Here is a 16,552-nt window from a genome sequence, read left to right as displayed (position 1 = left end):
GTGTTTTAGTTCAGCATGTTTGCGTGTCTGAAAGACAATGTGTGTACGTGTGTGCAAGCGTGCATGTGTTTGTGTTCTAACCAACCCGCCAAAATATGGCTCTTTGGGTTACAAACTGCGTGTGTGTACATGAGTATGTCCCTCTGTATGTACACAATGGGTGTGTACGAGTATACGTTAATGCATTTTGGCATGCAGTGCCCTTCCCTCAGCTCGCGTTCTTGTTCATGAGCTTGGCAAGCAATTGCTGGATTTGCGTGCGCGACACGTTCAGGACCGAGTGCCTGCTCCGCGGGCTGCCCGGGCTCTGCAGGGGAGCATGGCGCCGGTGGGCGGAAGCGTTCATGTGGGCGGGGCTGCTCTCGGCCGAGCGGCTCCGCTGGATGAAGGACCCCCCGGGGTGCGGGTACTGCTCCGTCTCCAGCGTGGAGGATGAGAAGACGTAGGAGGCCAGCCTCCGGAGCTGATTGGGCCTCGGGTGGTGCCTGTCATCCTCCAGCTGCAGAAGAGACCAATCAGAAAACAGAAGGAGGGGCATTAGGATGGAAGGGGGGAGGAACAACCAGGTCATGCTAACAGACTATAGACTAGTATCGGACCACGTCCCAACACTCCTGAAACGGCTTCATTTCCTTGTCTTCTTACCCTTCCTCACCAGTGATCTAAAAAGATTAGATAGTTTAGAGTTATAGGCTTGGGCTCTCAACTATCCAGTACCTTTCAGGTCAGCTGATAAAAGAAGGAGACAAGGAAAGGGATCCATATAGAGTATTGGAACATAGCTTGTCATACATCTCTCCTTCCCTGTGTGCATGCTGTAAGGGTTCTCTGATGTAGTCCAGAGAGAGGAAGACTATGGTTGTAGCTAGGGTTGCCATTACAGCAGAGGCATTACAGTATGTTAAAAGGACAGAAGACAGTATTCTACAAAACTCTTAAGTGGGTTGCCAGATTGGAAGCAAATGAGAGTAGGTTTCCGTCTCTCTCATAATCAAGTCACAGTGGACACATTCCCCAACAATGCCGTTAAAAACACACAAGTACTGCACATGTTCCTCTAGTATGTCAACACATTGAACCTGGGAAAATGCCTGGACACCATCAAATTTACACTCAATTTTGCTAAAAGACGTTAGTCGAAAAATCACCATTGGAAAATGCTAAATGAATAACACAAAATATAGATGGTCTCATCAAGCACACGAAACACAAACACAGGATGAAGAAAACGGGGATAAATATGGCTCAACAAAAAAAGGAGTTCGGAACAGAAACTAATTAAGAAAAAAACAACAAAGTAAGGACTATCCTAAACTGTGCTTACCCCAAAACACCACTTTATTTCTTCGCTTGTTGTTCCCATGGCACCCTCGCTTTTCTCCTTGGGTGAGTGCAACTTGGCATACTGTACTTTTAATTGATAGGTTGCGCAAATACATCAGTTATGTCAAGGAAGAGGTCACAGCGCAAATAAAACGAGGGTCCTTGATCATGTTTGCGATAGCGAGGCCTGCCGTACTAGGCTCTTGCGGTGAAATCACAAATAAGGCTGGTAAAATGTTATTGGTGAGGTAAGTAAATCAACATTTTTGTTTTCTTTTACAGTAATCCATGACAAGGAAATACAACTGACACAGGGAATGGGTGGTTTTGAAGGCCCCTTGTGTATGTAGGTATTTATTCGTACCACTCCTGAGCAAAACATGTTCTTTAACATATTTCATGGACATACCGTAACAGTCAGAAAAAGTCACGCAAACTTACAAAAGGTTAAATAGACATAAAATGTCATGTTGTTAAAATGGTACGCAGACCTGCATAACACAAGAGTCCTTCAGGTTTCTAATTGATGCAGTGCTAACAGACCCTAGTGGTACATGGATGCTGGGTAATGTGTATTAATAAAACAATCTGTAAGATTTCTTGTTCAAAAGGTTTTTAGGCACGGCAACAAGGTCAACAATATTAAATTGTAATCTAAGCCAGTGGGAAAAACTGGTCGATGTCAGGTTGTGTTCTGATTATAAATGTTTTTAGACATATTTTTAACGTATTTTTAAATAATTGAAATCATCTGACCAGATAACAACCAAATGATGGTGCTTTTCCCAGGGCCAGATTACTGAACAGGCATGCAGGGCACTTGCCCTGGGGCCCCCGAACTCCAGGGAAAAAAATATGAACACGTCGGTCGGGGGCCCCTTGGAAATGTTCTCTCAGTCTCATGGCAAAATGTATAGAATAGCATGAAATGTGTTACAAAACTGCAAATGTTTGTCTGCCCCATGGCAAAATGTGTAGAATTGCAGGAAAGCTATGAAAATCAGGTCTTAGCTAGTTGATGTATTTTTATTCAAATTGAAGAGATTGTAATCTGATGTTGGTTCAACAACATTTTGCCATGGGGTTGTTGATGTCGTCATGATAAAGATGCCTTTATCTGGTTGTAATCTGATGATCTGACTTCGCTTCAACCAGAAAACCAGATTTAAACAAAAGGAAACCTTACAAAAGGTGACTTTAATTAAGGATGTTGTGTGAAGTTTTGGATTTGTACACAAAATAGTTTGAGTGTGTGTATTTTGTTCAATAAAAATAATAAAAACAACTTTGATTTCAGATTTCAAAGAACAAGGATTTGCTCCAAAATTAAGTATCTCCAAAATTAAAATAAAATATTTGAAAAGGCATTATTCCACAGTGCATTTAAACTCCATTTAAATTCCACTCAATTGAGGCAATGAGTGATAACTGAGTCGTTCCATGAAATGAGTCCCTTTTGGGTAGTGTAATTTGGTGAACGTTTCATTTCACCTCATTTTAACATTCTGCCATGACAAACATATGTTCAACTTAATAAAAAAAGAGGTCTATAGTAAGTGCATATTAACTGCCAAATAAAGTAACAGGGAAGCTTGTTGTGTGCAACAGGGAGGGGCAATTGGGTGGGGTTTTTGGACCGACTGATGACATCACCGGGTGGTACAAGTTAATAGTCCAATAACAAAGAGAGTTTGCCCTACTCTCTGCCAATAACAGCTAGTTTTCAGGTTAAATTAGGCTCCTTCAAATTAGGTCCCTCTCTCAAACCACTTCCAGACAGTCCTAGCAAAATTCTTGCATGAGAAATTTAATTTAGCTAAGGAGCTATTTTGGTTTCTTTTTGGCCACTTTAATTGAAAACAATCACAGTAAGGTACTTAATTGTTACCCAGAAATTATTTTATATTCAGATGAAAATGGCTGCATTGGACCTTTAAGAAAGATACATTTAACTAGGCAGTCAGTTAAGAATAAATTGGTGGGGGTTAAACAGACGGATTTTGATTTGAATATTTGTATAATGTTAATTAGATTGACACTAGGGTGGGTCAATCGGCCCTAGGGGATGGGTACTTTTTAATATAATAGGCTTTTAAAATCCAATATTGGTGCACAATATCTACTTGAAATATCAAAGGTACACAAAAGGGACTCATTTTGTGGAACGACCCAACTACACTATTGTTTCAATTAATCAATCTGAACTAACTGGATTTAAAACCACATCCGAGTGACTACTGACTGACATTCTTGTTAGCCATGTTCTTTTTTTGTCTGTTGTCCTTTAACAATGAGCGCCATTGTTTCATTCATATGGAGCTGTATCACATTTTCCGTTCAAACCTTTCAAATGATCTGGGAGTTATTTCTCACCCTAACCTCATAGATAAATACATTACATGACCAAATGTATGTGGACACCTGTTCGTCGAACATGTCATTCCAAAATCATGGGTATTAACATGGATTTGGTCCCCCCTTTGCTACTGTAACAGCCTCCACTCTTCTGGGAAGGCATTCCACTAGATGTTGGAATATTGCTGCAGGGACTTGCTTCCATTCAGCCACAAGATCATTAGTGACGTCGGGCACTGATGTTAGGCGATTAGGCCTGGCTCGTTCCAATTCATCCCAAAGGTGTTCGATGGGGTTGAGGACAGGGCTCTGTCCAGGCCAGTCAAGTTCTTCCACACCGATCTCAACAAACCATTTCTGCATGGACATTGCTTTGTGCATGGGGGCATTGTCATGCTGAAACAGGAAAGGGCCTTCCCCCAACTGTTGCCACAAAGTTGAAGCACAGAATCGTCTAGAAAGTCATTGTATGCTTTAGCGTTAAGATTTCCCTTCACTGGAACAAAGGGGCCTAACCCGAACCATGAAAAACAGCCCCAGACCATTATTCCTCCTCCACCAACCTTTACATTTGGCACTATGCATTACGGCAGGTAGCTCCTGGCATCCAGCAAACCCAGATTCAGCCGTCGGACTGCCAGATGGTGAAGCGTGATTTGTCACTCCAGAGAACGTGTTTCCACTGCTCCAGAGTCCAATGGCGGCTAGCTTCCCACCACTCCAGCCGACGCTTAGCATTGCACATGGGTGATCTTAGGCTTGTGTGCGGCTGCTCAGCCACGGAAGCCCATTTCATGAAGCTCCTTACGAACAGTTCTTGTGCTGACGTTGCTTCCAGAGGCAGTTTGGAACTCGGTAGGGAGTGTTGCAACCGAGGACAGATGATTTTTACACGCTTCAGCACTCAGTGGTCCCGTTCTGTGAGCTTGTGTGGCCTACCACTGCACAGCTGAGCCGTTGTTGATCCTAGACGTTTCCACTTCACAATAACAACACTTAGTTGACCGGGGCAGCTCTAGCAGGGCAGAAATTTGACGAACTGACTTGCTGGAAAGGTGGCATCCTATGACGGTGCCACGTTGAAAGCCACTGAGCTCTTCAGTAAGGCCGTTCTACTACCAACGTTTGTCTATGGAGATTGCATGGCTGTGTGTTCGATTTTATACACCTGTCAGCAACGGGTGTGGCTGATATAACCGAATCCACCAATTTGAAGGGGTGTCCACATACTTTTCTATGTAGAGTGTACATACTCTGCTCTGAGTTAGGATGTTTTGAGCACAGGGATGTGTTGTGGCACCCTCTAGTGTTGGGCGCAGGGGAATAAAAAATAAATAAACAGTGTTACTGTACTTACACTATGTGTATGGGCCTCCCATTAGACATACACAGTAGCACATAGTAAGCAATGTATGCTTAAAGCATTTATGAATCTCTTTAAAATGCTCATGGATGTGTATTTGGTTCATACCTAAATGCCTGTTTCTTGACACATATTTGTGTAGAAAACTGTATTTCAGAGTTGAAAGTGTAACTAACATTTCCTTGTTTTTCCATGAACACATACATGAAATGAGTTGCTAAATGAATAGGAAATATAGTCAAGACGTTGACAAGGTTATAAATAATGACTTTTATTTGAAATAACAGTGTCCTTCAAACTTTGCTTTCGTCAAAGAATCCTCCATTTGCAGCAATTACAGCCTTGCAGACCTTTGGCATTCTAGTTGTCAATTTGTTGAGGTAATCTGAAGATATTCCAGCCCATGCTTCCTGAAGCACCTCCCACAAGTTGGATTGGCTTGATGGGCACTTCTTACGTACCTACGGTTAAGCTGCTCCCACAACAGCTCAATAGTGTTAGAAGATCCGGTGACTGTGCTGGCCACTCCATTATAGACAGAATACCAGCTGACTGCTTCTTCCCTAAATAGTTATTGCATAGTTTGGAGCTGTGCTTTGGGTCATTGTCCTGTTGTAGGAGGAAATTATCTGCAATTAAGCGACGTCCAAAGGGGATGGCATGGCATTGCAACATTAAGTGATAGCCTTCCTTCTTCAAGATCCCTTTTACCCTGTACAAACCTCCCACTTTACCACCACCAAAGCACCCCCAGACCATCACACTGTCTCCACCATGCTTGACAGATGGCGTCAAGCACTCCTCCAGCATCTTTTCACTTTTTCTGCGTCTCACGAATGTTCTTCTTTGTAATCTGAACACCTCAAACTTCGTCTGTCCATAACACTTTTTTCCAATCTTTCTCTTTCCAGTGTCTGTGTTCTTTTGCCCATCTTAATCTTTTCTTTTTATTGGCCAGTCTGAGATATGGCTTTTTCTTTGCAACTCTACCTAGAAGGCCAGCATCCCGGAGTCGCCTCTTCAATGTTGATGTTGAGACTGGTGTTTTGCGGGTACTATTTAATGAAGCTGCCAGTTGAGGACTTGTGAGGCGTCTGTTTCTCAAACTAGCTACTCTAATGTACTTGTCCTCTTGCTCAGTTGTGTACCGGGGCCTCCCACTCCTCTTTATATTCTGGTTAGAGGCAGTTTGAGCTGTTCTGTGAAGGGAGTAGTACACAGCGTTGTACGAGATCTTCAGTTTCTTAGCAATTTCTTGCATGAAATAGCCTTCATTTCTCAGAACAAGAATGGACTGACGAGTTTCAGAAGAAAGTTATTTATTTCTTGCCATTTTGAGCCTGTAATCGAACCCACAAATGCTGATGCTCCAGATACTCAACTAGTCTAAAGAAGGCCAGTTTTATTGCTTCTTTAACCGGAGCAAATCAGACTTTGTCACGTGCGCCGAATACAACAAGTGTAGACTTTACTTTGAAATGCTTACTTACAAGCCCTTAACCAACAGTGCAGTTCAAGAAGAAGAAAATATTTACCACAATATTTTCCACAACAGTTTTCACTAACATAATTGCAAAAGGGTTTTCTAATCACTAGCCTTTTAAAATGATAAACTTGGATTGGCTAACACAACGTGCCATTGGAACACAGGAGTGATGGTTGCTGATAATGGGCCTGTGTATGCCTTTGTAGATATTCCATTAAAGAAATCTGCCGTTTCCAGCTACAATAGTAATTTACAACATTAGCAATGTCTACACTGTATTTCTGATTTCTGATGTTATTTTAATGGACAAAAAATGTGTTTTTCTTTCAAAAACAAGGATATTTCTATGTGACCCCAAACTTTTGAATGGTAGTGTACATAGCAATAATATTAGAGCCACATTCGGATGTAAGACATTTGTACATTATTGCTCGCTCTCTCTAACTTAACTCTCTCTAACATACAGCTAGCTATCTGTCAGGTTTTCTTTCAAAAACAATAACATTTCTAAGTGACTCCAAACTTTTGAACGGTAGTGTACATCACTGTTGGGCAAAATAGTATGATTGCACATTTTTATATGGAGAATGACATTCTCACCTAAAAGACCCCTAAAGAACCCGAAACACTAATGGAAGCTACAGGCTGAGACACATTGGTTTTAACAATGAGGAAACATTTTGTCAACTTCAACTGTTCTCCAAGAATTTGCTGAATTTCCTCTATAATTCATTCAGCTAAAAGACTTGAACATTCCCCATATTTTCTTTTGTGCATCTTTTTATGTATGAGGTAACAGTCAGCTTAAACACATGTTTCCCTAGCCTGATGGGAAGACCCACGGTTTAAACCTTTTCATTTAACATTTTCAACCAAAAGGTTTTCATGTCAGGACAGTGTACATCTAACTTTCTAACACTGACGTCAAGAACATGTTCAGTGTGAAGAAAACGTTTTGAAACTAGGTTGCACCACCTGAACATGTCCAAATGTTTTTTTTTCTGTTACAAAAACCTTTTGCTTGGTTGTGCCATACTGAATATGACCCAGCTATCTGGATGTTTGTTACATTATTCTCATCAGAATGACAAAGTGTCATCATGTATGCGTATATCTTCTTTCATCAGACAGTGTGTCATAACGAGGGCATCAAGTGCAGTGCAATGCTGACAAATGTCATCCCGAATACAGGGACGTACTGGGAACAGGAATCTGCCCGTGGTATGGACTAGCCTATCTGGCATTTGCCGGAACTGCACTGTGAGAATATGCTCTTGTGGACTCATTGAGAAAACTATTGAGAAAATATTGTAGAAATACATTCGCCGGGGGGGGACTGTCAAAACAACCCTACTCATGCCACCATCTCACCCAAAAAGCATAAAATGTTCAATAATTATAATATGTAAGGCTATATCTGATCTGATGCTGGAATATGCAGTTAGCAAAGCCACGTCTCCCATTCATACCTTAAGCATTACAAAAACAATGGTTAAAACCAAAAGTCATGGGCAAAACCAAACTCATGGAAAGGAACAATTTGTGCCTACTGACATAGAAGAATTCACTTTTTCTCTCTTTACACTGGCAGGATATGTCACACCAATGACAGTGTGAATGACACTAAAATGGCTGAGGGAATAATGGTCGCCCCCCGCCAAGGTATTCAGCTCCCACTGGCTTGCAAAATTCTAGGGTTGCAAAATTCCCTGGTTTTCTAGAAAGATGCCTGAAATTAGAAGGAATCTTCCAACTGAGATTTCTGGAAAAACAGGTAATTTTGGCAAAGTTATCGGAATTTTGCAACCCTAGGCTAAGCACTGCATGTTAATTGACATCCCGAACAGAGGGGGCACCGAAGAGCTAATCTTTACATCATCTGGATAGATCAACAACAACACCCACCGCTTAGGTGGGTCTCATCCATATCATCTGAAGATCAATCGCATTGTACAGCAGGCGACCCAGCTCTGAGCCAACTCCCATGAACATGCAAGGAGAGAAGCCTCCCTCCACCGATAGGTCGGCCCGGTCTCTTACCGGTCTTTGTGGTCCAATAGGACGGCCTGACGGGAGTGAATGACACGGCGACATGGCGGGGCTTCCCCCACTTCGTCTGGAGGCTTCCTCCTCGGTGAGTGTGAGCATGCCCCGGCTGCTGTTAGTCGTGTGGGTCGTCTTGGGTCGCACCACCATCTCCGCCCCTAAAACAAAGGATTGGTTAGGAATCTAGTACCCTTTTCACACTATCATGCCAACCCGAACCAAACTGTAATGGGATGAATATTTCATTTTCACATTGTGCTTTTCAGCACGGTTCTGCTGTGGTGGATGCATAACCAGCTCAATACAAATGGTTTGGTTCGGCTCAGTAGCGGGAAAAGCGTTTGCCGGATTAAGTCAAACGTCAAACAATATTTGAACGTGAGAGGAGAGATGAGCATCATCGTCAACACAACACAACGTGTACAGAATAGAACAGAATACAACAGAACTGAATAGAATGGAACAGAATTGAACTGACTGAAATAGCAGATCATTGAATGTACATAAAACCTCCAGGCCCACCTCCTCCCCGCAACCTCCTCCTCTCCTCTCCCTCCTCCAGTGGCCTCAGCTCCTCAGGCTCCTCATCGGTGGTGCCCGACGTGGTGGGCTGGAAGTCCCTCAGCTCCGTCTCCTTGTCGATGATCACCCACTCCTTGCTATCAAAGTCTTCTTCCTCTGCCAGCGGCACCGATCTGATAAAGGCATTACTGTGGGCTTCCTGGTCCACGGACGCCACCGAGCCCTCGCCGTGCCGCCCGCGCTGCAGGCCGCAGTCCACAGACAGCATCATGGCCGGCTGGGACGAGTACACGTGGCGCGAGGGCGATCCCAGGATGTCCATGCGGGACCTGATACTGTGGCACACAGATGTGTACACATACATTCACACAGGTACAAGCACGAGGACGTACAAGGGCACATAGACACACAAGCAGGCAGAAACGAATGCACACACACAAAACCCACACATTAAGTATTGAATGAAGTATTAAAGTGGAGGGCTATAATAGATAGGCTTATAGCAGTTTCACAGACCCTAACCCAAAGGACTTTCCAAGAACACCTAAGAGACTTTAATGTAGCTAGGTACAATATTAAATGTATTTGAGTACAATGTACTTCCTGGTTAACTACATTACTTAAATACTACTATACTAAAAGCTAGTACAGGTCTGGAACTAATACTAGAGCTGGTTTGTTGTGGTCACCTTTGGCCGTATCCGTCGACGCCCCTCCCATCAGCGGCCGACATGCGGTCTGACTCGGGGCTGTTGATGCGGCGATACCGGAGCGAGCGCATCTGGCCACTGGGGGACTCGGGGGCCCCTCCTGCCCGGCACGGAGACATGGGACAGGCCCCTCTGCTGGGTTCATCCCCCTCCTGGGCCCCCTGCAGACACAGAGGGGAAAGGAGAGACAGGAGGTCACGGTGACGTATGCTAAACAGTAATTCATTCTAAAATGTGTCTATTACCACTGCTAGGAGTTTAAAGGGTAGGCCTTCGTCTGTCTGGTGTACACATTTTCTGACTGGATGTCCATCTCTGCCTGTGCATCTCTCTGTCCGTCTATCATCCTCTACCCAGCCAACCATCAATCCATCCCATATTTTTCATTAATCAAAAATGCTAAAAATACTGTATCAACAAACAGTATAAGCTATGCTAAAACATCTACATCGATGCCATCCTACCATCTACGGGCCATTGTGGTGAGACCAGGCCATACAGTAAAATGTTGTGGTCTCCTTCCCCTCATTCCTCCCCCTTACTCACCTTGCCCAGGCTGATCCTGAGTTTGTTGCGGTTGAAGTCGGTGTCCTCCCATCCCTCGCCCTTAGCGGGCGTCTGGCCACCGCCACCCTGGCGGCTCCCACCGGTGGGCAGGGCCGGAGGGGCGTTCTCCTGGTCGCTGAGGTGCTCGTCCTGGAGCACGTTCTCCGTGTTCTCCCTCTGGAGGTCTACGGGCACCGGGGTGTTGAGGGCTCTGGAGGAGAAGATGGGTGGGAGTGGGGAGATGGGTTCAGGTTTAATCAGTTGATTAAGAGCAGTGGTGGCCCAATGATGTATACAATGTATGTACTAATGTATATGAATGTATATAATAAACACATGTATATAACACCTATATGTGAATATGTCCACTGGCTGTGCAGGTTTTTGTTCCAGCCCTACTCTATTCCAAATTTTAAAAAATAATAATATTTCCTGAATTAAGCATGCACTTAATTAATGCACTTTGTACAGGCAACCCTCAAAGTTCAGTAAACATCTATTTACATATCTATTTATTCAGTGAAACATTAATTGTAAACTGGTATATCAAATGCCTTTTACAGCCTAGTTTAGAATTCAATATCATGCATTTCAAAGGGTTTGGATGAGCAGTGTGGCAGTAGCCTCGAGGCATGACAGCAATACTGATGGACACAAAACCTATTATCTCTCTCTGTTCACACTGAGACTCTATGCCAAATGGCACCCTATTCCCTACTTAGTGCACTACTTTTGACCAGAGGCCTATGGGCCCTGATCAAAGGGCACTACATAGGGAATAGGGTGCCATTTAGGATAGAGTCTCAGTGTGTGATGACGACTAAAAGACTAATGATGTCTCCAGAGATAAGGATGTCGTGTTCGCAGGGAAGTCATGCAGCTGTGTGTAGTGTGTGTGTGTCTGAACGTGTGTGTGTGTGTGTCTAGGCGGGCTGAACAGTAAAGAGCTTCAAACAAGACAGTCATCTGAGAGAGTGAGAGAGAGAGAACTTCAAAAGGATATATTTGGGTGAGTGAGTCAAACAATAGCTCCCATGAAAGATGTATAAAAGACAGATTAAAAATAGAGCACTGTGACTGTATCACGTTGTGGAACATTCAGGATCTATATAGGATCTGTATTGATACTGTAAATGTCAAGTGTCAAATACAGACAACTGGTGAAAAATACTCTAGGATTAAAGGAAGACGCAGAAATATGACATCATCATACACAATGGGGAAACTTTCTGCTTACAAAAATCAACAACTACAAAATGTGAATCTGCCAAGATGGCCTCTATTGGCTCTTCCCACGTGGGCACGCCTCAAGGGAGGGCATTTCAGCTGGCACATTTACATTGATGTGAACACTGAAATGTTGATTAACGGGCACTGTCTCTGTTAACACTAGAATACTAAAGCAGTAATTGTGACTGCTCATTCATATCATATTTGTATTACTCTGCCATTTGTAAAACCATGGGTTCATCCCACTCCTTGACATTTCCTAAATAAGTCCATATAACACACTGCCGTTGTTAGAACGTCAACATCACAAACAGAACTGGAGTTATAACCCGTTTTAGGAAGGCATCTCGTTTTGTGAAAGGTTTTCCACCGTTATCCCCCCCTTCTCCCGACAGTGGAAGGTTCCGTGCCCAGTTGGTAATCACCCAGATAATTGTCTCAAAATTGACCCGAAACTAATTTCACACTTATACCAACAGATTAAATATATTAAGTCAAGTATGATGGGGGAGAAAGGGGGAGAATGGGTGAGTTGATGAGCGAAGGGAAGCGAACGATGCATAATTATGTAATTACCAATTGTGAATGAAGAACAGGGCGGGAAATTCTATTGTATTGGTATATTCTAATTCTAATCTGAAAATGGTATAGTATGTGCTCTATATCAGTCCACCAAATCCAAGCAGTTTTATCCGTCTACTCTGACCTATTTGGAGTACACAGTGAGAGTGTGCGTAATATACAATGGCAAGAAGATAAAGACGAATGGATGCACATGCTGTGTTAGCACTGCTACTAGATCTGAATGAAAATGACTCAGATGGTGGGAGGAAAAAAATGTATCATGACATCTCTGATTGTTCTTCAGATTCTGAGCCTCAGCATGAACCTACACCTCCGAGGCCTAAGCGCAAAAAAAGCCAGAATGATGCTCACTCAGCAGGTGCCCGCGCCACCATTAAATAAATATTATTCAAATTTTACCTTCATCATTTTTGCGATATCATATATGAAATTGATTAATTACACTGTCACAGTGTTGCAGTCAGAGTCACTGCTCATTAGCTTGAAGGGGGTTCCCTTGAGGCCCAGTGGTTCCACCGTTAAATAAAATGCAAGTAGAAAGTCACCCTGCAGTGTATGATCATGTAATATTGTGGACTCTCCTTTTAATCCTAATGGTAAATATATCAGGGTCCTTACCCCACCATGGCGACGGTGGGCCGTGTGTTGTGTTGTGGTTGGTTGGAGGCGCTTGTTGACTGTGCGGAGTCCGTTCCTCCTTTCTCCCAATCAAACGGCTCATTTTCCATGATGATGCGCTCCTTCATGCTGTTCTCAAACACCGACATCAGCAGCTGGGAAATAAAGGAAATGTGACTTGGGTTGCATCCCAAATGGCACCCTAATCTTTAAAATACACCCTATTCCCTTGACCAGACCAGCAGTCGGCCAATAGAAAACAACTCCAAATGAGACTCTGGTTGTGTCCAAATGGCACCCTATTTCCTTTACACTGTAGTGTACCTCTCTGGTCAAAGTAGTGCAGTAAATAAGAAATAAGGTGTAATTTTAGATGCAATTTTGTTACTGGAAATAGCACAGGGAGTACTAGGAAGCATTGATGAAGTCAACATATCAGTTTGTGTGAGCATACAAAAAAGTCCCAGCAATAGAGGCCAGTCAACAACAACAAAAAGAGACGTTTGTGGGAGTATTTCGAAACACTTTCAAAGTACTTTCCTTATTCTCTATACTGCGATGGTACCTGATAATCCGGCTTGGTGTAGTAGTCAAGGCCCAATACATGGTCGAGGAAGATATGAAACTCTGAAGGCATGTGTTTCAGCAGCATCCTATGGTCATATCGCTCTTTTATCTGCCCAACTTGCTCCTGCGTAAAACAGAAAAAAAAGAAGATTTGTTTTACTTTATTTTATATATTTGCTTGTCATTCAGTGGCTGAAAACAAACCAGTACCCCTCCATTTGCCCATTGCGCCATATGCACAAGTGTCCGAAAGCTGATGGAGTGAAAATGATCAAGGGTGTAGATTAGACCATCCTATATGCAAATTAGACCATCCTATATGCCACTTCGACAGAGCCAACACACACTGGGATATTTGGAGTTTGCACAATTTCATACAATGAATCGAGAAGCGTACCAAATGATATGCCACATGCATTTATTTCTGATTTCGAGGCGCTACTCATATTACAAATGAAATACCTAGAAAAACGGACTAAATGAAATGTCACTAACATTGTCAAGAGTTGAAAGAAAAGAAGATCCAAAAAGGCTTGTGTTTTGTTCATCTTGCTTATTTGATTATTTGACTTTAACGATTCGCTAGAAATACAGTGGGTCTGTCGTGGACGAGTGAAGTGACTCTACCTTGTCCTTGATTTTCCGCCATGGTAGCTGCCCCACTGCAAATTCCACCAACATGTAAAATAAAGACCATAGGTCATCATGTCGGCCCATTTCCTGGGGAGAGAAAAAGTAGAGTAGAGATTACGAATGATATCTTCCTCCATGCTATATCGTTTTAATTAGTACAGTATACCCTTAATAGTGCCAAACCTAAGGTTGCCCCATAGAGATCCTATTAAATTATTAGAGTGGGTATGTATTGTAATTCCTTATTCTATAGTTGCCTGCCACCATTTTATAGTACAACAACACAATAAGCAAGTTAATTTCAATGAGCAAATTTGGCAGAATACATTTTCCAGCATATCATTTCGACAACATAAACAATGTTGTTTACTTTGTTTTTATGTGCATTGACTGAGGCATATCGGACAGTTCCTCGAAAACCTGCGACAGTCCTCGGCTGAAAGGAAACAAAAGGGAACAGTATTAGTGACGGACCAATATCAAGATGCACATACTTCAACGTCTTGGAAAAATAACAATTCTGACACATCTTCCTTCTAGGTTTCTCTCTACTGCTCACGCTCCAAAATGTGATTGGTTTTAAAAACGAACTATTCCGATCTAACAAACACTAAAACGCATATTTTTGTTGGTGTTGACTTAAATGGGAAGTAAATAGTAAGGAAAACAAATGGAACAAAATAAATTACCGGTAACAATTTACGTTTACACTACACTAGCATTCATCTCACATCCGTTAGCGCCAAATAACCAGGACACACCAGCTACATAGAGGATACATGCAACACAAGTCATCTTAAGACCCAAAAGCACGTCATCGAACATGCTAAATTTGACCTTGCAAATTCGATCGGACATATAGGTAACATCAATGCTTTTGTTGCCGCCATTCAGTGCCGTAGAGGAGCTATGGATATTTACTGTAAACACAGCGAATCTAAATTGTATAAATAAAATAAAAACGAAATAATAAAGTAGCCAGAAACATAAGTGAGGGGTCACACCAGGCATCTGAACACTAATCCTACTAAAAGCTCATGAATTAATGTCTGTGTGTGTTTGGCTCAGTAAGCCACTTGGGTAAAACCATTATGGTATTATACTGTAGTTGAGCTAAATTTCATTTTAATCCAGTCAATATCAATAAGCAATATTCAATGAACTTGTATTGAAATAATTCAATAACTCCTTTTATTCTTTCAAACTTTTTCCTAAATGTCGATTCATCTCCCGAACTGACAATCTGAAAACTGTCAAATAGAATTGCGCCTCTCTAGCTTATTTTAGAAACTCAATCTCTTGTGAGTTTGGCTTGGGATGGCAGTATCAGGGGTGCGGCACATGCTGTTCGTTCTCACATTACCCTCGTAGTTTGCTGGTGCCGTGACCTTAGCTCCGGGGGGAGCAAACTGAACGCTCACGGTCGAGTCCCACGGTCATTTATCGAACACTGAGTACTGAGCCCTCGGAGGTAGACAGTGGGGCTGTATCCAGAATGGCACTATTTGGGACGCATCCTAGGTTTAGATTTGACAGTGAGGGATGCCCCATTATTGTCAACAATAACACCAACGGTGCTCTCGGCTGGTTATTACAGAGAGAAGGCTGCCTGTATGCCGTTTCCCTCTGTCCTAAACAAGCAATTAACTAAATGCTTCTTCGGCGACAAGGAGAAGCTGCTTCAGACTGAATTAGAGTGTGCAGCTCGCTGTGTGTAAGAACCTTAAGGGAAATTCTGAGCCTCTACCTTGTGACCTTGAGAAACTTCCACATTGCTCTAACTTACGCTTAGATCTTCCTTGTCGACAGCGTATGCATCAGAATCAGGGCCCTACTCTGACACATAGCTAAAACCTGAAAGAAACAACATCTAAGTGTAAGTTAGAAAGAGTTCAAGTTAGCGAGAGAGCGAGCAATAATGTACAAATGTCTTACATCCGAATGAGGCTCTAATATTATTGCTATGTAGACAGATCCATTTACAGCTGTTGCTATATAAAATAGCTGCCAGCAGCAATAACGGGGTCCTAGCAATAGAAACAGTAACCATTGATATGAGTATAACAGAAAGGTCGAAAGTGGGTGTCCTTACTGTGACCCCTCTGCTATGAGGAGAACAGAAAGCTTGGTGACCACACTCACGTCACTCTGTCACCATGCACGTGACAGCCATGGCGGAGCAAGGATCTGATGGAGAAACGGGTTGGAGCATGCACTTCAAAATCAAATGTCCAAAAGGAACTGTAAAACACAAAACAAAGGCAAGCACTGAAACAAAATGAATGAATAAATGTAAGGAAATGTAAAATAAATAGGCACACATCACATAGGAAAACAGTGACATTCACGAGGTCCAAATTACACATGGTAACGGCAGTAACTTGTCAAACATTTTCTATTGGCTTTTATGTAATAGAGACAGAACTATATATACACTTAATGAGTTGATAGTAAGTAATGTCCTTGCTGACCACCAATGGCCACAATTCTGGCTGAAATATTTAAATAATGTATGAAATTTTGTATCAACTTCCTGTAACAATCCCATTCTGGCTTACAACATCACAC

At 42.5% G+C, this 16,552-nt stretch overlaps 1 protein-coding gene across 7 annotated transcripts in view; it reads right to left on the bottom strand.

Moving 5' to 3' along the window:
- The window catches only part of ttbk1a (tau tubulin kinase 1a), a 49,458-nt gene that overhangs the window by 15,229 nt on the left and 17,677 nt on the right, over nt 1-16,552 (bottom strand). For 4 of the 7 annotated variants that reach the window (XM_029776601.1, XM_029776603.1, XM_029776604.1 and 1 more), the window contains exons 7-14: nt 14,355-14,420; nt 13,979-14,071; nt 13,350-13,475; nt 12,785-12,939; nt 10,352-10,562; nt 9,785-9,966; nt 9,096-9,430; nt 8,568-8,731 (exon numbers count right to left, since the gene is read on the bottom strand). In XM_029776601.1, coding sequence (XP_029632461.1) covers nt 8,568-8,731; nt 9,096-9,430; nt 9,785-9,966; nt 10,352-10,562; nt 12,785-12,939; nt 13,350-13,475; nt 13,979-14,071; nt 14,355-14,420 — 1,332 coding nt within the window. Of the gene's footprint in view, nt 1-8,567; nt 8,732-9,095; nt 9,431-9,784; nt 9,967-10,351; nt 10,563-12,784; nt 12,940-13,349; nt 13,476-13,978; nt 14,072-14,354; nt 14,421-15,770; nt 15,839-16,076; nt 16,090-16,126; nt 16,214-16,552 lie in introns of those variants that run through there. The other 3 variants (XM_029776606.1, XM_029776605.1, XM_029776607.1) reach the window with 3 other exon arrangements.

Source organism: Salmo trutta, chromosome 14 (assembly GCF_901001165.1).
Source record: "Salmo trutta chromosome 14, fSalTru1.1, whole genome shotgun sequence".
Classification (NCBI taxonomy): Eukaryota; Metazoa; Chordata; class Actinopteri; order Salmoniformes; family Salmonidae; genus Salmo; species Salmo trutta.
The sequence above is the reverse complement of the archived record's forward strand: the minus strand, read 5'-3'. Positions and strand labels throughout refer to the sequence as shown.